General features: G+C 41.4%; 1 protein-coding gene across 3 annotated transcripts in view; it reads left to right on the plus strand.

The window, feature by feature from the left end:
* The window catches only part of Rmdn2 (regulator of microtubule dynamics 2), a 69,724-nt gene that overhangs the window by 34,800 nt on the left and 10,128 nt on the right, over positions 1–24,796 (plus strand). The window contains exons 5-12 of one of the 3 annotated variants that reach the window (XM_041631149.1): positions 812–914; positions 5,179–5,239; positions 13,270–13,345; positions 14,205–14,282; positions 16,637–16,735; positions 18,698–18,751; positions 18,839–18,919; positions 20,181–20,230. In XM_041631149.1, the coding sequence (XP_041487083.1) occupies positions 812–914; positions 5,179–5,239; positions 13,270–13,345; positions 14,205–14,282; positions 16,637–16,735; positions 18,698–18,751; positions 18,839–18,919; positions 20,181–20,230 (602 nt within the window). Of the gene's footprint in view, positions 1–811; positions 915–5,178; positions 5,240–13,269; positions 13,346–14,204; positions 14,283–16,636; positions 16,736–18,681; positions 18,752–18,838; positions 18,920–20,180; positions 21,443–24,796 lie in introns of those variants that run through there. The other 2 variants (XM_041631148.1, XM_041631150.1) reach the window with 2 other exon arrangements.

The raw sequence follows: 24,796 nt of genomic DNA on the forward strand, positions 1-24,796 counted from the left end.
ATATATGTCCTCTGGAGAGAATAAAATTGTATTTGAAGTTTTCTATATTGCTATCAATGTAACACCTCTCGGCATTTTAAAGCTGTTTCTACCAATAGTCATTCTGCAGTGTTTCATGATGGGCTTGAAGAACTAATTTGTCTTACCATCACCAATGACAAAGGGGAATCTAAGGGCTCATGACAGCTCAAGGAGAAATAATATCTTTTTTGCCCATGAGCAAGATAAGCCTAACCTGGGTATGAGCGTTTAGCAACTCCAGCACACTGTAAAACCCATGAATCCTAACTGATTAACACATAATGTATAAGCATACCAAAAGACCAGTCTATGCTCCGTAAGGATCTGCAACACTTATTGTCAATAAGAGCTTTAAAATTTTTAAAAAAAATCTATATTCATAATTAGTTAAGTAAAAATCCTAATGTCTTTTTGAATATATGCAGTTCAGTTTATAAATACTGCCTACAGTGCTCAGTAACCTATTCATTACACTGCAGTAGATAACTCGCAAAGGATACTGAGAGAGTGGGCGCCCTGGTCTAGGGAGACTGTGTCGGTTCCGTCCACTACACGGCTGGGTCCGGTTTCTGTTGAATATTAATTGATTTATGATCCAAATGTAACACTATATCTGGTCGTATTTCTTAGCCATAACATTTGGGTTTAAATGTTAAATATCTGTATGTATAAATTCACTCACCTATAAATACCATCTTACCTGCCTAAATCTTTTAAGGTATGATGAAAACAGGTACGTCAGTCTGGACAAATACGTGTATTAATCTAGTGTTTGATTTTGTCTTTCCAGTTTAGTGAGGAAATAGAGTTTCTGTGGCGGCTTGCCCGAGCCTATGGAGACATGTATAAATTATCTACCAATACACAAGAAAAGAAACATTATGCTAATATCGGTAAGTCATTTGTCAAGACTGGTTGTTCTCAGGTGGCGTTGTTTTCCACAATAAATCATTAGTAGATTTTAATTCAAGTGAAGTCATTTTAGTTAAAAACTCAATTTATTTCAAAATATTCTGGTGACCAAAAGCTGTACACAGTCTCAGAACAAAATGGCCTTCCTGAACTAAAGTTTATGTTCCTTTAAGATAATTGAGCTAATAATTTAGAGCAGGGAACTGAAAAACTCCGACCTCAGTTTTTAAAGTTTGTGATGTCACAGGAAGCTAAAATACCTGTGCTGGTCTGGAGGACCATGGTCTCCAGCTGTGGTCGCTCACAGTTACACTCACAACTCACTTCCTGTGGCATGCAGGCCTAGGAACACAGAAATAACCTCTCATGTCAGGAATTCCCACAATGTGTCTGCATGAAACAAAGGCAGCCTTGATGTGATGATTAGCTAAGACGAGCGTATGGCAACCATGATGTTGCCACGTGTACGTTTTTGCATATATTTGAAATTTTCCACAATAGCAAGTCATGGTAAAAACCAAGGAGACCGTCAAACGGTTGCTGTTGGTGGCTGTGTTGATGTCTCACTGGGCGTCAGAATGCTTTCTCATGGAAGCCCCTGAGCGCCCATCTCTCTGAGCTTCAGAATAGTTGATGTCGTGGCTGGTTTTTACTCTCCTTCTGTTCCAAAGCTTTCTCTTTTGCTGGCTTTTCTATGATCGTATGAGAAAGAAATAGCAAGCGAGAACCCCTCCAAGTCTAGTGCTGGCATTTTTATTTCCATAAAGGATGTAACACCAGAATCTGTATTGGTCTTTCTTCCTCTGGAAGACTTCCTTGCCAAGTGATTGCTGCACTTTAATTTCCCCCTCACTGGAGGAAGATGAGAGATTTCCCCTCTTGCCCTGTTCATATTTATCCTCCACCTTCCGGGGGTCAGTGTTCTATAGCGATCCAGTTGGCAGGAAATATACGTGGTGGAGTTCTAGAAAAGAGATTAATTTCAAAGAGAAGAAATTTTCAAGCAGAGTCTAGAAGTTTTATACTCATATCTGTGGGGGGCTGGGGGAATAAAGCATACTGATGTAAAAACTGTTTGACATTCATCAGCAGTAATGCATTTTTCTTAACACCTCCTCTTGGGTGTTCTGTTGGCAGATGAGACGAGGGGCGCAAAATAGAAGGGGTCTCAGAATAGACTGAGGGGGGCCTCTGACTTTGCTGGGAAGGCGGTTTGTTCAAATCGCCGTAGATAAAGAGACTAGCAGAGATGGGCTGTTGTTTTAGAAGGGTGTAGCGAGTTCGGAGTGTATAGCAAAAGTTGCTAGCAGGAGCTAGCGGTTCATGTAGGGAGGTAACCAGTTTCCATAGGTACGATCGTTTTCATCTGTTTTTAAATTCAATGGGAGTTCGAGTGAGCTGTCTTAGCCTTAACTGTCAACTTGACTCAGTTCAGAGTTGCCTGAGAAGGGAATCTCGGTTGAGGGGCGTCCTAGATCACACTGGTTTGTGGTCATGTCTGTGGAGGGTTGTCTTGATTGATAACTGCTTCAGGCGAGCCCAGCCCACTGTGGGCAGTACCACTCCCCAGACGTGTAGTCCTGGACCGAACAAGAAAGCCAGCTAAGCAGGGGCCTGCAAGCGAGACATCAAGCAGCATTCTCCTCGGTTTCTGCTGTGCCTTCGTGGCTGTGAGTTCCTTGGTGAAGAGCAATGCTGCGTGGAACAGCAAGCAGGCCTGGGGCTGAGCCCCTGCTTGAGTTCCTGCCCTGACTTCCCTCCGCTGTGGTCTCCGATCTGTGAGCTGATAGACCATCTCCTCCCCAAAGCTGCCCGGACTTTCCTCCTTGGCAGTCTCCGATCTCTCTGTAAGCTGACAGACCATCTCCTCCCCTAAGCTGCTTTTGGTCCCGGTGTTTGTCACGGCAACAGAATGACACGAGAGCGGGAGTTAACCTATGAGATGGCAACATGGGAGACGGGATGCAGGAAACCCAGGAGTAAAGCCAGTAGTACATAGGGTTGAAATGAGGTTTATCTTTAAGAAGAAAATGTAACAGTATCGCAGAAAAGAGAGCATCGCTCTCGCTCACACAGAAGGGATTTATTCAGTTATTGAAGCAAAGCAGAAAGAATCACTTTTATTTGTACATTTAAGAAGTTAATTCAAAATGTTATTGGGAACAGTGTTAAAGTTTGGAGGGGGGTGAAAAGCGACCCAAGAAAGGACACATGCGTGTATGACAGTGCCACACTTGAGAACTTATAGAAAGGACTGATAAATGGCCATCATGATTCAGTGTATAAGGAATGTACACTTAGTAAGGTCAAGATCGCGTACACTGGGGCTAAGGGCAAGGATTCAGCCGGCTCTTGTGGAATGTTGGGTTCAGTATGAGGAGAGGTGCTGAAGTGTTTTCCCTCATCAGCTTGTGTGGGGTGTCGTCCGGAACTCCTTTATAAAACTCAGTGTGCCATTGTGCAATATGTTTTCCAAGTGTGGTTGGCTGTTCACTCGTATTCCAAGTAAACTAGCGTTCTAATTCTTAAGGGGGCATTGCTATAGCACTTCAACGATAGGTGTGAATCCTATTCTGTAAGGGAAGGAGCTGCTCTTGGGGGGGAAGAGGAGACGCTACAGCCAGCCTGGATGCCACCCTACTTCCTCTGTTATCCTCAGAGTGGTGGGTTCAACCCTACCTAGCCTGTGGCTGTGCACCGCCAGTTTTCAATAGCTGAAGTATTGATTCAGATCTGAGTTTCTGTTTTGAGAAAGTCTTGCTGTACAGTGCTGTGAGTGGCTGAACTCACAATCCTCCTGCCTCAGTCTTCAGGTGCCAGAACTGCGGCACCTGAAGTCTAAAGCAAAGTTTAGTTTGCTTTTCACATTAAAGAGCACATTTTTAGCTGGATGTGGTAACTCATGCCTGTAATCTCATTACTTGGCTGGCTGAGGCAGGAGGATAGCCATAAGTTCAAAATCAGCCTGGGATACATAGTGAGTTCCATACCAGTCTAAGCAACAGTATGATGCTCTGTCTCAAACAAACAAACAAAAAAGTATGTTTCTAGCTGGGGAAAGGGAGCATGTTTAAAAATACCTGACCCCTTTGGTGTTTGTCCGAAGGAAATACCAGTTATTACTAAAATGCTTTGCTTAAAACTTTCTCCATCCTAGGTTGATTTCCACACAAAATATATCTTTCAGTGGATAAACTATAACATGCACCTTGAGCAAATAATAAATTACTTATTTTAGACCATCCCTATTTAAGATTACCATGCCACTTTTGTAGCATGGCCTTTGTAGTCCCTGGATAGTGTCTTCAGGGCACAGAGGGGTGGGGGCAGGGAAAAAAGAGGCACAGAGAGTCTCTTTGAGAGTCTCAGAATACCGTCAAGCCACTAGCGAACCTCTGTGAAGAATAGTCCTCACATGGCTAAAAGCAGTTCTAAACTGAGCATAGTATTTTAAGGGCATCATTTATTCCCTAGACCCATTCCCGTTGTGAATGAGCAGGCTGAGCTCCACGGGCCATCCCGACTCCTTCACAGAGACCCTGACCGTACTCTTCAACCAAGTAGCTTGTCTGTGCACTTGCTGTATACTGAAGGTTGCAATCCCTGGAAGGCAAAGGCCTTCTCTAAGTGATGTTTTATTCCCAGATGGTCACACAACATGACAACTAATGAGCACTCAGCAATTGTCGTTTGAATTGATTACACGAAAGCAGTGTGTTTTACTTTAAGTAATGAATAAGAAACTTTCCTTGGCCTTGCCTAAGTCAATTAATCCAGTGGGTCTCAAATTTGAGCGCACGACAAAATCCTTGGAAACCAGTAAAGCACAGATCATCAGGACTGACCCCCAGAGTAAAGCACAGATCATCAGGACTGACCCCCAGAGTAAAGCACAGATCATCAGGACTGACCCCCAGAGTAAAGCACAGATCATCAGGACTGACCCCCAGAGTAAAGCACAGATCATCAGGACTGACCCCCAGAGTAAAGCACAGATCATCAGGACTGACCCCCAGAGTAAAGCACAGATCATCAGGACTGACCCCCAGAGTAAAGCATTGACCCAGCTGGTGAATGCTCTCTTCCAAAGTTACCCTACCTTAGGACCCTATGAAGTTACCCCACCTCAGAACCCTATGAAGTTACCCCACTTCGGGACCCTTTGAAGGAGCCACGACTCTGCTGAAGACTCCACCTCCCCCCAACTCCTGCAATGACAGTGACTTCGCTCTCTTTGTCTTCCAGGGAAAACACTGGGAGAAAGAGCTATCACGAGAGCACCCATGAATGGACATTGCCATCTGTGGTAAGCACGCAGGATCCCTGTGCCTCAACCTCTCGCGACACTCTGAGGAGTTTGGGAGGCTATGACTGCCATGCTCACCACCCAGAAGAGGATAGCGATAGTGCAGTAATTGTTATTATGGTTATTCTCACATATTTCCCGCTAGATATGTTCTAAATGAGAGTATCTCATGAGAATCTGACAAGCCTCATGCCTTTGAAGGTAAACTATAGTTAAGTCTGATAAGATGCACCAGGTTTTCTGAAAACATAGGCTGAAGTTACGTCCTGTGTCTGAACAAAATGCGGAACAAGTGCTCCAAAGAAGCAATGCGTAGAGGTTGCTTTCTCTAACCTGGTAAGCTATGGGAAACAGAACCCCGAGGTTAGGGAAATCCAGTCTGTGCATACGATGTAGAGGTTGCTTTCTCTAACCTGGTAAGCTTTGGGAAACAGAACCCCGAGGTTAGGGAAATCCAGTCTGTGCATACGATGTAGAGGTTGCTTTCTCTAACCTGGTAAGCTATGGGAAACAGAACCCCAGGTCAGGGAAATCCAGTCTGTGCATACGACGTAGAGGTTGCTTTCTCTAACCTGGTAAGCTATGGGAAACAGAACCCCAGGTCAGGGAAATCCAGTCTGTGCATACAACGTAGAGGTTGCTTTCTCTAACCTGGTAAGCTATGGGAAACAGAACCCCAGGTCAGGGAAATCCAGTCTGTGCATACGACGGCACAAAGAAATGTGACTAGCTGGGTAGACGGAGGACGGGCACCTGTGGAACAAAGAAGGGAAAATGTTCCAGGTTTTGTTTGTTTGTTTGGGGTTTTTTACTTTGCTTCTGTTTTGAGGGTGGTGGCCCCTTGTATAGTGAAAAATAGAAAGCAAAACTAAAGGCAGCATATTGTTTTAAACTAGCCTTCCTTTTGCTGTTGTGGCAGTTTTGCATTTTTGCATCCTTAGTTACTGCTGCGCAGGCTGGCTTTGCTTTTCTTCGCATGGGCTATTCATACTGTTTCCCCAGACATTAAGGCTCTACAGTGAAACGTTAACTTGTTCAGTGCAGGTTTTCAGAAACATGCCCAGTCTGGGGTTATTTTGTGTCTTTAGGGGCATCATTAGGCAAAATCTGTTTCAAAACATCTACCTCTTCCCTGTTCCTGTTACCTACCCCTAAGGATCTGCTCACCAGACAAACCAGGAGCAGAGCGGTCTATTTATTCGGTGGTCAGCAGGGGGCGCCCCATTTACAAACACTCGCTTTAACTTCCCAAAAAATCCAGCAGTTTTTGTGTGATCTAAAATCTAAGAAACACACCCCGAAATGAGGAATAAACTTTAGGAGCTGGAACATGTGACTCGCTTCCCAGCGCGCCCCTGGAACAGAAAGTGAAGGTTGCTCTTGGTGCTTCTGTCTAACCTGGAAAAGGAGTGACCGTGAAGTTAACTTTCCGCTGCGGACTTAAAAGATCACTGTAGTGTGTAAGCGTCTTGGTTTATAGCTCTAGTTAGTTTGTCTAGGTAATCTAATCCCCACAGTATAGATGTATGCTTCTAGATTAGCGTGGGTGTTAAAGGGCTCTGCTTCTTCACTCTGAGGAGGACTGTAATGCTTTTGTTTGTACTGAGCAAGCTCTTTTCTCTCCTCTCTTTGGAAACTGGGTATCTGGGACCTGGTTAGCCAGATCTGCGTGTAGAAAAGGCCGTCTTGTCTCCTTCTTCACTCTGAGTTTCTCTCCTTCTCCCTAGCACCCTCCCATATTCTTTCTTTCACTTCCTCTCTCCCTTCCTCGTCGTCTTCTGCTGCTCTTCCCTCTATCCAACACTGTAGTCAGATTTTTCACTGAGACCCTCTGGTCCCCAGTAATGACACGGAGATTTATTAATTATGAAAACTCAGTCGATAGCTTAGGCTTGTTTCTAACTAGCTCTTATAACTTAAATTAACTAATTTCTATTGATTTACTTTCTGCTTTGTGGCTTTTTTACCTCCTCTCCATCTTGCCCATCCTGTTGGCTCTGCATCTCCTGGCACCTATGCCTTCTTCCCAGAATCCTGCCTAGCTATTGGCTGTTCCGCTTTTTATTAAACCAATCAGAGTGACACATCTTCACAGTGTACAGAAAGATTATTCCACAACCCAACATTCCTCTGAACCCATGAAGAATCACATTATAGATGTACCTTGCCTTCAGTGAGGACTTTCATCACACAGAAGCAATATCGAGTCTTCTTCAGGGACCCCAAAAGCACCTGTGCTATGGCTTCCCTTCATCCCCTTCACCCTCTCTTTCATTTTTTTTTGTTGTTGTAAATTAAATACCTTGTTTATGACAATGGGACTTAAATTCCCAGATTAAGTTTTATCATCAAAAAAGTAGTGATCCAGTTATGTTTCACGTGGTGTTTTTAAATTCGGTATTAATTTTTAACTTTAAAAATGTGAAAAATCAATTCAGTTAGTGAAAATTTAATAAGTTTGAATTCCAATTTAACCATAACTCTTTTTTTTTTTTTTCTGGCATTTTTTTTTTATTTTAATTTATTTATTTATTAAGAATTTCTGCCTCGTCCCCACAACCGCTTCCCATTTCCCTCCCCCTCCCCCGATCAAGTCCCCCTCCCCCCATCTGCTCGAAGAGCAATCAGGGTTCCCTGACCTGTGGGAAGCCCAAGGACTGCCCACCTCTATCCAGGTCTCCTAAGGTGAGCATTCAAACTGCCTAGGCTCCCACAAAGCCAGTACGTGCAGTAGGATCAAAAACCCACTGCAATTGTTCTTGAGTTCTCAGTATTCCTCATTGTCCGCTATGTTCAGCTAGTCTGGATTTATCCCATGCTTTTTCAGACCTAGGCCAGCTGGCCTTGGTGAGATCCCAATAGAACATCCCCATTGTCTTAGTGTGTGGGTGCACCCCTCGTGGTCCTGAGTTCCTTGCTCGTGCTCCGTCTCCTTCTGCTCCTGATTTGGACCTTGAGATTTCTGTCCGGTGCTCCCGTGTGGGTCTCTGTCTCTGTCTCCTTTCATCGCCTGATGAAGGTTAATATTCCTGAGGATGCCTATGTGTTTGTCTTTGGATTCACCTTATTTAGCTTCTCTAGGAACATGAATTATAGGCTCAATGTCCTTTATTTATGGCTAGAAACCAAATATGAGTGAGTACATCCCATGTTCCTCTTTTTGGGTCTGGCTTACCTCACTCAGGATAGTGTTTTCTATTTCCATCCATTTGTATGCAAAATTCAAGAAGTCCTTGTTTTTTACTGCTGAGTAATACTCTAATATGTATATATTCCATACTTTCTTCATCCATTCTTCCGTTGAAGGGCATCTAGGTTGTTTCCAGGTTCTGGCTATTACAAACAATGCTGCCATGAACATAGTTGAGCATATACTTTTGTTGTATGATAGGGCCTCTCTTGGGTATATTCCCAAGAGTGGTATTGCTGGATCCAGGGGTAGGTTGATCCCGAATTTCCTGAGAAACCGAAACACTGCTTTCCAGAGTGGTTGCACAAGTTTGCATTCCCACCAGCAATGGGTGAGTGTACCCCTTTCTCCACAACCTCTCCAGCAAAGGCTATCATTGGTGTTTTTGATTTTAGCCATTCTGACAGGTGTAAGGTGGTATCTTAAAGTTGTCTTAACCATAACTCTTAAAGTGTGTTCTATCTACTCGGTAGAAAAGACTTCATTCAACCAAATTGTAAAATTAAAGGCGGTGGCAAAAGAAAATCTTAAACTTTGACCTGTGAAAGAATGGGTAGAATTTAGATAAACTGATTATATAGCTAGTTCTCTCAATATTGAGAAAAAACCTTTATTCTTCTGGAGTCTTTCACAGTACATTAAGACATTAATAAAATTAATTTTATTCTTCATTTTTTTCTCATTCAGTCAACATGAATGGTAAACTGGGGTCTGAAGCCTAAATCCAGCAAAATAGATATTTATTGGACAGCTGAGGTTATAGATTAGCTGGAAAGAGTTTCTTTGCTGTAATTTTAAGGCTACCTCAACATTTTATAGGATCCTGTTGTCTTTATCACATCAACCTAAAATACTCTGGAATTGAAATAATAAAGTATGTTTGCAGTATGTTGGCCAAATAGGTTTGGCTGTAGGTCTAACTGTATCTTCCACAGGAGCTGTGCTCCACAGTTTGTGAGCTATAGCTACACACCTTATAGCATATGTGTACAGGAAGGAAGGTCTGTTTCCATTTTCTAAATAGAAGCAAAGCCCCATACGTGTGTGTGTGTGTGTGTGTGTGTGTGTGTGTGTGTGTGTGTGTTGATCAGTAAGCAAGGCCACACTATACGTAGGGAAGCAGAACAAAACTTAAGATATTATATTCTCATATTTTCAGTCATCCTTCTATTGCAGGAGGCTGTCTCTGATCCCTAACAAGTACAAAGTGCTACTTTTGAATCACAAATAGTGCAAGAAATGAGTGGAGTTATTGTAATTGTTGAAATAATATGGCTGTCACCCATTAAGTGTATATTCAATACCCGTGCAAATACTTATATCTATAAAATCAGAAGTCTTGTGAAAGCAACAATACTTCAAATAACCTCTAGATGGAGGTAATTCATCGTAGTGTAAACTAACTTTCTTGAGAATTCCCATCAGACTGAGTTTGAGAAATCAAATATTAAATTACATTTTAAAATGAATACTACAAAAATAACATACACAAAGATAAAGTTGATTAGACAAAATGAAGCAATGATATTTTAGAAGAAAGTGAGCAAGTGACCTTGGAGTTTATGGCACAGAATAAGACAAAAATTATAATATTCTAAGTCTCTAGGGCCATATTATTTGAAAGGGAAAAGAATAATTCCTACAATGTTTATAACTCATAAACTTTATTTGTCTTTTCTCTTCACTCAAGTAACTTGGAAAGAATTGCAATAAGAGCAGATTAAAAACCCAGAGACTGCTTAAGTAGTGCTGATTTTTCAGAAAATATAGGAGGTATTTTTATAAAATTATAGAAAACAAAATAAGGGGTGCTGGATTTATGAAAGATGACAATAATAATTCAAAAAGTTTTACCATGTTTAAAAAATCCCTAATAATATGTGAATTAAAGTGTCCAAAATCCGGGAAAACAGAAAGTTGAATAAAATATAAAGCTTAACTAGTAATAGTATATTAATATGGATTCACTGTAACAGTTATCAGTACTCATCCTGCACTATAATAATAATGTACTATAACAATACTGTACTATAGTAATAGATTATGCTATAATGAGGAAACTCACTGTGGGATATGCTGCTGCCTCTGCCATATGCAAAGTTTTTATACATTTAAAACTGAAAGGAAAGTATACTTGAATAGAAAGTAACCCGAGGTTTGGAGTCCAAATAAGCTGAAAAATTGTAATACTCATAATCAAAACAGAGGTAGTTACATGGAATTCTAGGGTTGAAATCACTCTGAGAAGTCTTTGGCAATGATACAGCAGAACTTTAGAGCGCATTTCAAAAGAACATATGAATAAGCAATCAACCCAGACCTTTATTTATTAAAAATTAAGTAGAGCCAGGTGTGGTGGTGCGTGCCTTTAATCCCAGTATTCAGGAGGCAGAGGCACGTGTATCTCTGTGAGTTCAAGGCCAGCCTGGTCTATATAAGTGAGTTCCAGGACAGCCAGGGCTGTTACACAGAGAAACCCTGTCTCGAAAGACCAAATGATAGTAATAGTAATAATAATAATTATTATTATTAAATAGGAGGAGGAGGATGAAATATTAGGACCCACTGGTAAATTCTATCACATATTTAAGGGGGGAAACACACCAGCTTTCTCCAAGTTCTTCCGGAATTCCCTTCTTTTTCCCAGCAGTAGAGTACTTCTAGAACAAGATGGAAATATTGCAAGAAAGCTGCAGGCCAGCATCTTATGAGTATGGGTATAGAAATAGTTTTAAAAAGCATCAGCAAACTGAATCCCCACAGTGTACAGAAAGAACACACAGTAGCCATGTGGATTCTTTCCTGGGCTTTTGGGAAGCTGGTTCGGCGCAGTTAGCAAATTACCAAAGGGAAGAAGAAGAAAGCATTTGCTGACATCAGTAGATGCAGAAAAACACGCTGGACAGGCAGCTTTTCTTCGTGGAAAGTAAAACAAAACCTCTCAGAAAACTAGGAGAACGGGAACTTTCTCAGCTTGGCAAAGAACAGACCCCAGACTGGCTGCAGTTACTGTCATTGCTAATGTCGGAAAGTTGCTTTCCTGCCGTGTGAGTGTAGACCACCAGGGGACGTCAGGATGTCACCTTTTTACATTCCAGCTCAGGCACAGAAGGATGCAACAGATACAGACTGAAGATGTGATACCCTTTACTCTTAGAATTTAGTCCTCAAAGCAAGGCTACAGGTTACAAAACTGATGTGTAAAACCCAGTGGCTTTCATATAGACTAGAAATTAGCAATTAAAATTTAAAATGAAAACACATTGCTGTTTGCAATAGCATGCCCCCAAATTTAAATACTTTGGTTTTTTTAACATACAAAATATATGAGAAAAACTGCAAAATTCCGGTAAAGGATGCGGAGAGCTAGCTCATGTCGTAAGTGCACAGCCCAGCATTGTCAAGATGTCAGTTTCCCATGGTGGCCCTGAGATTCAACACACCACCAGCCAAAAAGTCCCATCGACTTATTTTGGGATCTCATGAACATACTTTTTATGGAGAAACAAAAGACTCACGTCAGTGTTGGAGAAGGGGACAGAGCTGAGGAGCACCATTCCTGGCCTTGAAGGCTTGAGACAGTAACCCGGGAGCAGCAGTGATCACGGAGCCTGCAGGCAAAGGGTACAGATTCCACAGAGGAGGCCAATGGTCCTATGGAACAGCACTGTTCTTATATCCAACCTCAGGGTGCAGAGGAACAAAGTGAAGTCGCGTTTAAAATGTGTGCGCAGTCATGTGTCTTACTCGCCATCCCCATATCATGTCTAGTAGGCTGGATTGATTGTTCCTCCTGCCTCTACTGTAATGGATTCCATTGGCTGTACGGAGAACAATGCCACAGCTGAAAGAGGTCATTCTCTTGGCTGTTCATGCTTGGTTGACTTCTGTCATCCTTTGTTTCCCGGAATGGTCATCCTGTTCCAAACTGAGAAATCGCTCGCTTCATTTTTGTACTTAGAAATTTTGCGTATTCAGAGAAATGATTGAGATAGCCTACAAAACCACATTCCTGATCTCAGTCAGTTTAACAATGCAATGCAATAACAATCCCATAATCCTAAGATAGTTCAACGTGTGTGTTTTGCCTCAGGCAGCAGCATTCTGAAATCCTCCGAAGACTTGCACAGACAGAAACAGGTGTGAAGAACAATGTATCACCAGTTTCTAAAGTAAACACACAAGTTGCGGAACAAGAGTTGCATCCAGCCTATAGTCAAATAACCACTGCTATTGATTTTGTATTACCAGTGGGGAAACATCCCCAGGATACACTCTTGTACTAATACACTGTTTCGAACTGGGAGAAATGGAAATTTTTTTCAAAGCATGCTGTAAGATTATCTTTAGTTTTATTTAGTTTTAATCGGGATAGTCGTTTTGTTTCCAGTGACATTTAAGGAGGTCGGGGAAAGTTTTAAAGATTGGTTTTAATATGTTTTAAGATTTATAAATCTGTTAACACATTGTTGCCCAGTTTAGTACATGATTGGACTGAGAGAGAGCTTTGTCTGATGATGTCACTGATGATGGCCTGGCTAAAACCTGGCACTGGCTAAAACCTCCTTCTTGCTAGGCATTGTTCAAATCACATCACTTTGGATGACTCACTCACCCTCACCACATGTGTGTGGCATAGACAACATGCCTGTGCCCCATTATTCCTGAAGAAGTGGCTTCATATTAATGTCAACTATCTATTTATAGGGCCTTTGCATCTATATTATTGCTTCTGTAAAACATTGATGATGCTTTAGAGGCATATTATAAGTGTTATATGATAATAGCATTTTTTTCAGATTTTACATGGTGGACACTGTTTTTTTTTTTTCCTTTTCAGGTATGCAGTTCTGTGTGGTTATGTGTCTGAGTTTGAGGGATTGCAAAACAAGATTAACTGTGGAAATCTATTCAAGGTATTTCTTGGTGTTCAAAATGTTTCATTTTACTAACTGACATGAGATTACTTGGCATATTAAACTCCAAGGATTTAGTTTCATGTTTAAACAACAGAAAATGAAGTGGTTAATACTGTAATAAAAAGAATCAAACTATTTGGTGGCTAAGTATTATCCAAGATGGTACAAGAACCCACATAGTAGAATGAGTGTTGACTTATTTTGGCCATGAACTCACTGACATCATAACATATGACGGGCTAGGCAGTCAACACTCTCTACTGACTTCCGGGACAGGGGTGAAGGATACAGGGTCTGATATAAAGCTTAAAATTACCATGACGCAGGAATAAATTAAGCAACTTGCTGACATACCATGTCCTGTTTGCTGTTGGCTTTTGTGACCCAATAACTAGTCTCTCTGACTGGGTAATTGTGGTAGAAGAAAATGGCTCTTCCCTGTGCCCCAGTGCCCAGTACTCGCTCCGACAGCGCTGAGGGAAGCCATCCATGGCCTCTCCAGCGCTGCTGTTTCTCTTAAATTAAATCCTGCCTTATGCCATCTTGTTCCAATAAACTCGCTTCTGGGCTGGGGTCGGTGCGTCTTCATTGGGAAAGTCAGGACCAAAAGACACTTGACTTGGGTGCATTCTGGTTTCACTGTGGCGCTGGGTTTGGGATTAAGCATGGTGTGCCTAAGGAACAGGCGCTGCTTTGGTTCCAGGTGCAGGGATCTCAGTTTGGAATTATTGCCGAGGTTTAGCTGTGTGAGTGGTCAGGAATGGGGAAGTGGCTGAGACACTGTCAGACCATGCTGGGTTCTTAGGCTGGGCGCTGCTCTGAAAGCGGGAGCTGACTTGGCTGTGATTGTTTCCAGGAGCATCTGGAAAAAGCCATCCAGCTCTTACCGGAAGAGCCCTTCCTGTACTACCTCAAGGGAAGATACTGTTACACTGTGAGTTAAGCCTTTGCTTAGAGCTCTTGAAGACAATGTGGCTATTTAGTGCATTCTCAGTGACTTACTCATTCTTTTCTGGTTTTACCTATTGCACACTAGAGAGCATTGTAAAAATAGTTTTTAATCTATGACTCGTATGTTTTTAAATCAAATATCGATTTTAAATTATAATGTATATATTTTATCTTTTGTAAGCTTACATTTTATGTGTTATATCTAGGGGTATGTGTGTTTGTGTGTACATTTTTTTCTTATCTTTCCATGGAATTTCAGAAGTCATACTTTGGGCTGTCTCAGGTTGAGATCAGCTACCACACACATGCAAGTATTCTGCCCATGGTTCTGTAGAAAGAAGATAAATACTTTTTTCTTTTTTCTGTTTCTTTTTTGTAGTGCTAGGGATCAAACTCAGGACTATCTTCCACATTTATCACTAATCCACAGTCCCAAAAGTTATCTCCAAGCATGACACAGGCCAGGTTCCTTCAAAGAACTTAACTTAATGGAGTATGAGATATCAAAATAGCTTGACTTAGGGCAACTGGTCAACCTAGGACCTAGTGTCTTAACACTGTTAGCTTGCAGGTGTAGCGGCGTAAATAAATGCAGGCAGATTGTAAAGAATATATACAGCTTTAATGAAGAAATAAACTTACAGGACCAAGGTTCCTGCGGAGCACAGGAAGCAGAAGGAGAGCGCCCGTTTGTGCCCGATTTATAAGTAAACATTCGCCCGAGGCAAGCCCGCCCCCTAAGGGGCTGGCTTAACCCTACATGCAGGAGAGTTACAAAATGTAAAAGTATATCCAAAAAGGTGCATGAAGAAGGTGTAGGACTTGATGATACAATTCATAAGTAAGGAAATTAGACTTCACATAAGCAGGAACCTTTTCATTAAGGCCGAAAGAGGATGGGGAAGGAGGCTCTCTTTTATTGAAGACCACGTGTGAATTTTATGCTTTATATTTCTTATTGTATCTCATCTATTTTAAGATACAGTTACTTCCATAGCTACAGAGGCTAACTCTGCACAAATAACAAGATGTATTAACCATGAAAGAATTTGTAAGTTATTATGCCTGCTAATACCAGCCTCAAAACCATAAAATAAAAATTGACTAAATTATGCAAATACACATATATTGCAAATTGACAAAATGCTGGCAGACTTCACATGTTCCTGTCTCCCTCTGAATCGAGCTCACCAATTCTACAAGATTGGCTGGCCGACAAGGGTCAGAGACCTGTCTGTCCATCTCACTCCTTACCCCAGTGCTGGGCTTACAGTTAAGTGTCCTACCCCATGCCCTTTACTTGGGTGCTGACCACCGGACACAAGTCCTTATGTTTGTATAGCAGACCATTTTCCCCCAAACTGCCTTTTTTGATAACTTATAAATCAATAATACAAAAACTATTCTAATGCAAAGCACATAATAATATTAAATTCCATATCTAATAATTTATTGAAGTCATTGAACTTCAACTATACTCAGCAATCTGATAAAAGCAATGTTAGGTGAAAAAAATCACGAAAGGAAATAAATAATGTGATATACTTTATACAAAGCTTAGAATAACAAAATTAAGCAAATAAATAAAATTATGTAGAAATGCGCATAGGTTTGTCGGTGCCGGGGATTGAACCCACAGCCACATGCGTGCTGGGGAAGTGCTCTGCCTCAGGACTCCGTTCCTAGGTCCACAGCTATGTATTTCTTTTTATCAGAAGATGACTACCTAGAAATTTAAAAAAAATAGGTTGAGAAGATGTTTGATGTCACTGAGAGGACAGGAGCTCTATCAATGACTTTAAGGAGCATTTCTGAAATACATGCCCAATATTCATATTTGGGGGAAGTGAAAAAATAAGTAATAATATGAAATTGTATTTGATTACTTTTTTATTGTCCGAGCACTCCATACATGCACATAGTTTGTTTTGTTCATCCTGTTCCTTTCTCTGCACCTCCCCTTCCCTCCCCAACACTCTTCCCTCCCAACTTCAATTACTCTTTGTCTGTAACCCACTGAGTGTGTGCATGGGTATGGGGCATCTACTGGAGCATCTGCCAGGAGCCTTTCAGGGCTCTGAGTAGTAAGTAAGGATTCTCAGCCCTCTACACACCCTAGACTTTCTCTAAGAAAGTGGCTGACGCAGAAGGCTAGTTGATAGCATGAAGTAGGTCCTGTCACTACCACATACTGTGATATATGAGTTATGAGTGTGTTTATTAACATGCGTTATGGATATACACACAGATACATATATGCATACACATGTAACTGGAGAGAGGTGATCATTCAAAGGTGACTAGCTTCCTAAACATGGTGTTCCTTTGTATGTGTAGGTCTCAAAACTCAGCTGGATTGAGAAAAAGATGGCCGCTACTCTGTTTGGGGAAATACCATCTTCGACTGTTCATGAGGCTTTGCATAACTTCCTTAAGGTGTGTTTGTCTGTTCTTTCAGTGTCATGACACCTCATCCACACCAGTGTCAGCTGTCCTGTTGGCAAGGAAATCGTTCTCGCCATGTGCAGAGCCCTCATCGCAGCCCCGGGTTGAATTGGTGTTGCCTTTAAGTCTCTCGAGATTTGAGTAATGCTTCAAATCTAAACTTTTGGCATCTGAAACTGTGCTCTCGGTCCTAGGAACATCACACTAACTTTTTGTTTTGTTTTGTTTGTTGGCTGGTTGGTTTTTTGAGACAGAGTTTCTCTGTGTTACCCTGGCTGTCCAGGAACTCACTCCATAGACCAGGCTGTCTGCAAACTCAAGAGATCCACCTGCCTCTGCCTCCTGAGTGCTGGGATTAAAGGCGTGTGGCACCACACACTGCTGACAAACTACTTTTTAAAAGAAATTCGGTAGCCTGAATCAACCTGTAGGTAGAGCAACCCTTTACTACCAAGTCTGAGAGCAAATTATTGGACTTGCTCCCAGCATTCCTCATGAGTTTGACATGGAACCAGTATAATATTAAAGGATTCTGTTGTGTGACTTTTCTGGGGAGATGCGAACAAATGTTCACCGGGACCAGACAGGACACAGACAACAAACTGATTCTGCCCAAGCATAGCTGGGTGGGTGGCTGCTTATGGGGCACAGGTGACCCCACGGCAGCTGCACTGAAAAGACCATCCCAGTGTGGGTGGAGCCTGCAGCAGCCGCCTCCCGAGCGCCTCTCCAGCTCAGGTTGCTCCACTGAGCAGTCTTATTTCCTGCCTTGTGAGTCTCGTACCTATCTGGGTTTCCTCAAATCTGGCTAAGGTCCCTGAGTTTCGTGTGTCTGCTGAGTTTCTTTAGCTTCTTGAGTCTTGCAAGCCTCCTACTTCCCTCCAGGAAACAATGTTTCAGGTGGAGCAAATAGCTGTCCAGGAGATGTGAGATCTTACCAACCACTTCTAAGTTGCAGACACTTCTGGAGGAGGTTCTTCAGGCATCAGATCAAACCAGTTGTTTTTTTTCCCCCTTAAAGTATATAATTGCTTTACTGATACAACTTTGAACAAATAAATATAGTATTGTACACATCTAAGCATGTACTGTATCCACCCGTTAAATTAATTTCCTATTCAGCCGGTCTCTTTGCCTTACTCTGGAAGCAGTAAGAACTCTGAAGTTCTTTAGGTATGTCTCTTCCCTTAGGTTCTGTGTCCCTCCAGGCTGGGGACTGGTGTCAGGTTGGGAGTTGGCATGCCTCTCCACCTTGGCAAATTTTGGCTCCTGGGCAAAGACCGACTTGGGTCCTTACAAGAGTTCTCTAGAACCTTATCTCTAAAGGAATTCTTAGGCCCCAGAGATTAAGAATTGTGGGCGGAAGAGCAGAGTCGGGCACATTGAAAGTACCTACTCTGTTTACTAGTAGGACCAGCTGTTTCAACAATCCTGTTTCCTGTCAAAGCGCTGCATGTGATAGATGGTCACATGTTATTGAAGTCATGTGACATGTGTTCCTAAGCTTTCCAGCCTTAGTCTATTAGAAATGCTTGCCACTGGGTAACAGCTATGCTCTACTCTCATTTCCTAAACAGACTGTGACATGGACAGTACCTGTCCCAGGGAGACTGTGTTGCCAGATGTCTTTGTTCTCAAAGGAAAAGAGGAAAGAGGGTAGCACAATAAAAATAAAGGCAATGATTATGTACGAAATCTTCTTGTTGTCTTGGAAAGCTTAATGATGATCATGATGGAAACATCACTCCACTTTAATGATTACCCTTGAAAGCTTTGTTTTTACACAAAGATACTTACACCAATAAAAGCATTCAAACATGGAAAAAACCAAAATTCTTGTGACAGCGTGGCCCCTGGTGTCTGGTTTATGGAAATATGTCCCTTTCCGTTATGACCAGCATCCTTATTATAGCATGGCCGTGTTATCCTCCTGTCTGCTTTCTCTTAATTCAGGCTGAAGAATTGCAACCTGGCTATTCTGTGTCCAACTACATGTTTGTGGCCAAGGTAAGGAAGGGGACTGTTAAAGATCACTTTGAGTGCTTTACAGTAAACATAGGTTACCTTTAATATGGATTTTTTTTTCATTTCTAGTGTTACGTTGATCTCGAGGAATCTCAGGATGCATGGAAATTCTGTAACTTGGCCTTATTACTGCCTATTGTTACCAAAGAGGTGAGTCCAGACAGTGAGCGTGAGTCCGAGGGCCTCAGCAGCACTGGGGTCCAACTCTCTTATCTTTTCTAGCCTTCATTTGTGTTATTAAACTTTTTTCCTAAGTTGTGTAGGTACTGTCAGGAATTCAATTTCCTTTCTGTTGAGAGCATAGGATAAAATGAATTATATGTATAACCACCTGCTCTGAAAGTTTTTTCCATCTCACACTCGCTGGGTCAGTTAGTGATTTTGCTAACTAGGTTCTTTGCTGCCAGATTCACAGTGCCACGCAGTGCAAACGCTTCTCCGTTAGTTTCTTCCCCTGCCTGCGAGCTGTCATAGCGTCCCTCATCTCCCTTCTGGCACCTGTAACTTCTTTGAATTACACTTCTCCCGCGAGTGTGTGTTTGCCTCCTACCAGAATATTCTAAGCACATCACACATGGAGCTGCTCCTCAGACCGTCAGCCCAAATTAATGTGTATAGACAGCCTTACAGTACACTACAACATTTCTATGACCTACGTGAGCATCTCTGTACTTTAAGGGGCTAGTCACAGATCCTAAGAAACATTTTTTCAAACTGAAAATAAAACGAATTCCTATATCTGAGGCAGTATGTAATGATTGCCGAATGAAATACTGACGTCATCAATAGCCTCACCGTTTGCCTAGTGATAACATTCAAGTCCAGCACCCTGGAGCATTCTAAGGAGGCTCAGATGGGAAAGAAATTCTTGATTTACAGTGACAGATGTACTAATCTGAAGGAGAAGCTGTAGTTTAAATTGCTATAATATTTTCAGATGACATTAATCACTCATAGGAGAGTTACCTGCAATATAAGCTACTTGATAAAGTCAATAATGCATTGTATAACATTTATGAAACATGATAAAGTGACATATTTGCCTATGTAAACTATGTATATATGGCTCTTCTGGGGTAATCTCGGGGAACTTCAAATCCTGATGTTAGGGCTATGACTTCACACTGCCTAGAAATGGGGACGGCACCACGTTAACATTGGGGAAAGCAGTCTGTCAGCCTACGTGAAGACTTTCCCTCCTACATCCCACTCCAGATTTCACGGAGAAACACCTCCCTACATCAACTGCCTTCTCATAGACACGTATCCTGCGTAGTCCGAGGAAATCTGCAGTCTATTTGTAAGAGTCTGTCAGAAAATGCACATACATCAAAAACAGTCAGTATCAAAGTACTTAGAGCACCAAGATAAATGTGTGGCATTTCATTGTGCATTTGTGTTTTCTTTATAGGACAAGGAGTCACATAAAGAGGTGAAAAAAATAATCTGTTCTTTGAAGAGGTAAATATAAGAGTTTGTTCTTCAGCCATCCCAATACCGTCTTCTAGAGTTTATCAGAATTGTATTTTTATAATCCTTTTGTCCTTAATGTAAAGATTATGTGTTCTTATTTGATTTGAAAGTATAATACTGCCTTCCGCAGCCGCTGCACAGCAAAACAAATCATGATGTTTGGAAACAGTATTTAATGTTAGTATGACACGATCCCTAAACATGTATGCTTCATTTTTTTATGTCAATAAACTACAGTCTTTAGAATATTTGTGTAACAAATACTTAAACAGTCTAATAAACTGCACCCCAGTGAATATAATCATTGTGTCAATAGAATTTATAAAATAAAATAATTTCACTCATAAGGATGAAAATGTAGACACTGGGCTCAGTTAGTAGAAAAGGAAGAACAAAAGCTAGTAATCAGAGAATTGTAAATAGAATTACAATAAAATACTGTTTTACTATCAAACTTGGAAGTTTTTTCCCTTTTTTTCAGGAAATGCTCAATATTAACAGTATTGCCTTAAGATGAAATATTTTTATATACTAGTGTATATAAACTAGGAAATACTAGTTAGTGTGGGGGTGATATTTTTGCTATAAACCTTGGGTTAAAATATATCTAAGGACTAAAAACTATATTGTTTAATCCTGCAACGTCACTTCACAGAAATAACCCTAAAGAGAAAGTGAGGTGACTTATGTGTGTTCCCAACAACATAACAAGAGAACAGTTAACCATACTATATTTCCACTATGGTAGAAATATTTTGATATTAAAAATAATTATATGCTAGGCATGGTGGCACAATCATTAATCCATGGCTCAGGAAAAGGAGGTGTATGATCATGGGTTCTAGGGGGCCTGGCTAAAAAGCAGGACCCGACCCTGTCTCAAAAAAATACAAACTAATATGATATAATATAGTGTGATATATGATATATGATGGGATATAATATGATATCATGTGATATATGAAGATCATGAGTCCAATATGGATATAAAAGCAAGACTCTTGTTTCATGTGTGTTTGTGTGAATGTGTGTATGTGATAGAGAAATGCATAGAATATCTTGTAAATAAGTATGTAGATGTGATGTCAACTGTGTGAAAATATGCCAGAAAAGTATTAAGAGAAAATAAACTAATGCTAGTTTTATATCTGTGACTCTGCATTTTATTTGTTTATTTCTCAATTTTTAGTAATAAACTAATAAAATTTAAAAAAATTAAACTTAGTCAGTAATTGGTAGAGATTCTCTGGTATCCTCTAACCATCCAAGAAAGCAGAGTGAAACTTAAATTTTCTGTTTGCTCTTCCCAACACACACATGTGTGCGTGCACACACACACACACGCACTCACACACACACACACACACACACACACCCAACCCCTCACTTAGAGACACCAGCTCATTAAAGGGAACTGTTTCTTCTCAGATAGTAGCCACGTCATTCACTTTCCACCTCTCTGGTCTACTGTGGATGGGGGAGAAAACGTGCCGGTCACCTCACGGACTCTGCAAAGGCCACAGTGCTGATGAGAGCGGCTGGCAACTCTAAAAAGCTAAAAATAATAAATAATACTCATAATAATCTGCCAGCTGAGGCAGGCTGCTCCAGCTGGCAACAAGTGACCTAGTGTTAGTCATATCATAAGCCTTGTGGAAGCAACTCCGCAGCTCCTCCCAATAGGAAACGGTTGGAGACTTTTCTCTAAGGAATATGAGAAATAGAAACAGTGTCCTGGTAAATAGAAGGAGGGCCTGAGAAGGAGAAACAGTGTCCTGGCAGGCGGGAGAGACTTGAGACTCTGGTCATAAGACCTAATGTTCATTTATTTTAGCAAAAGTCCTATTTGGTCCCTGATGTCAATATGTCTTCAATGGGCAAGTTGATAGATAGCCACCGCACAGGCAATTAGTGTGGCCATTCGTGGCTAAGTCCTTGACCCAGCAACAGTGTGACGCTCTTGCTTTAGTCTTCCGAGCAGTGACGCTTTCCCTTCCATGTCGCAGTTTCTCCCAGAGGGTTAGCAGAAGACGGTCCACACCATAGTCAACACCTCCAGATATTGGCACTAATTCCAGGCTGCCTGCCTCCTCATGCTCATGTAAACAACACACATATACACATACATACACACACACATACACACACACTCACACTTCTGTTCCAGAACACTCATGTCTGACTGCTGCCCTCACCAAACCATGTGATGCAAGACCATGTCATGAGACCAACTCAAGTGTCTGCATTAAATTTCTTTGTCTTGTAAAAGCTATTTTTCTTGCACAACCAACCACGTTGCATAGAGAATATGCCATCCTTCTCCAGGGAATTTCACACAAGCTCATGTGTATGGATGCTAGTTTTCTGTGGTTACTTCACTCACCACTCAGAATGCCTGACTTTGGAAAAGCTAGAACACGTTCAGCGTGTATGAAGTGAGAACCACTTCACTTCACCATCACTGAGGCCAGGCTAACAGGATCTCCTCCCCACTTAAAGATGAAATGCACACACACTGACCTCTCGGGAGACTTCACGTCCAGTGCTGGGAAGAGGGAATTCAAATCCAGAACCTTGAATACTTCCTAAAGATACGAATCAAAACTGTATGTTACAATTTCTCATAAAACATTAAAGCAATAACATCATACTCCCCTGACATTTTAATGCTTTGATGTCCCTTTAGCTGTGCTGTTAGCTCTCCTCCCTGAGGGACAGATGGCTTTCGCTGTGATAGGAAAACTGAGGTCACTTCATTTGTGCCCAAACGTTATAGCTAAGCTTTTTATTTTGTAATGGTTTTATACTTTTGAATTAGAAAATGCCCTAGTTAAAGCTGAAAGGGGTCATAAATACATCTTCAACACCAAACTTCCCATTTTAACAATACATAGCTTATGCTCTGATGTAAGAGGAACACAGTGGGGGCCAGGGAATCCTACTGGCCAAGCCAGGACTGGGATCCAGATCTTGGCATTTCATGTATTCTCAAAGCTGCCTTGTGCCTAAGGCTGTTTACATGTCAGGATTGGAGTCCAGTGTGTCTGGCATAGAATGGGCGTTCTGATGACAGTAACTTGCATGGTGATTGATAGCTACTCCCAAGTTGTTCTTCCTGTATCAACTCATTTTATACACCATTGCTGAGACCCTTTAATACAGTTCTTAATGCTGTGATGACCCCCAGCCATAAAATTATTTCCTTGCCATTTCAGAACTGAGATGTTGTTCCTGTTATGAATTGTAATGTAAATACATGATGCAAATCCCCAAAGGGGTCGCAACCCACAGGTTGAGAATAACTGTTATACGCCAACCCTATAAAGAAAGGGCATTTGATTTTTACCCCTGCCTACATCATGGAAACCAGATACAAACTGCCGTACCCTGAACAGTGTCGGGGAAACTAGAAGCAGGGAACGTGCCAGGGTCTATACTATGATCTAAGCCACAGTTTACTCCTGTTGGTAAATGGCGGGGAGGGGGATGGGGTCAGGAGCAGAAGTGAAGGGGACAAAAGACAGAAAGACACTAAAAAGGGAAGGGTAAGGTAGGGGTGGAAGAGTAAAGAGAACATGTAAAGAAAATATTTTTTATATTAACAAGTCTTTTCTAGTTTTATATCATAGATTTCTGACAACCTATCATATAATCTTCTAATACATTAAATCTTTCTCATATGCTTACCTTAGCCCCTCCCCTACACAAGAGGAGAGGATAGTGGAGTCTAGTTGAATGACATGCCCTATTTTGTCTGTGTCACTGTAGACTTGATAAGCTTATTAATTGTGATGAACAAGGCTGGTTTCTTCCACAAAGACAAAGGAGGCTTTAGAAACAAGGAAGATTAATATCTTGATGTTCTGTGATCTTGGGTCTCCCCAGCATAGATTTGGCTTTAGATTCCTGCAGCCAAATCACTCAGGATGAGTTTTTAAAACAGCCATATTGAGAGACTACTGGCCTACAACTAATTGGCATGTGTTTGACATGTATCATTTGACAAATTTTAATATGTGTGTATACCAAGGAAATCTTGAGCACAATCAAGAACATTTCTATAAACTCAAACTATTTTCCCTGTCCTTTGTAGTCTTTGCTCCCAGCTTCTGGCCCTGCTCCCTGCTACAACCACACACAGTCAAGCTGCTTGCTGTTGCTGTAGTTTGAGTCTGGTGACAAAGTGTAACTCAGAAGTAGACAAAGAATGAACTACCACAGGCTCCAAAATGGGTGAATCTCAAATGAACTATGCTTAAAGAAGTCAACAGATCCATATGTATGTATAAAGAGATCCATAATGTATGTTTACATAAGATTCTTCAGAACTTGATCTACAGTGATGCCTTCTAGCACAGTGAAAGCTAGCCAGCGGGGAGGAAGGCTCCCCAGTCAGCTCAAGATTGATTTCTACGTCCTGCAACCAAAAAGTGTCAGGGCTTCAGCAGTAAGCGCTCGTCTAGCTGTGGGGGACAATCAATGGCAATGACTTCTATTGTTTGGAGACCTCTGGGGCCTGAGTAGTTGCTGCAGGAGATGTCCCATGCCTAGCAC

This window comes from Microtus oregoni, unplaced genomic scaffold (genome assembly GCF_018167655.1).
Source record: "Microtus oregoni isolate MIOR12 unplaced genomic scaffold, Mior012 000036F_ref0000092, whole genome shotgun sequence".
In the NCBI taxonomy this organism is placed as follows: domain Eukaryota; kingdom Metazoa; phylum Chordata; class Mammalia; order Rodentia; family Cricetidae; genus Microtus; species Microtus oregoni.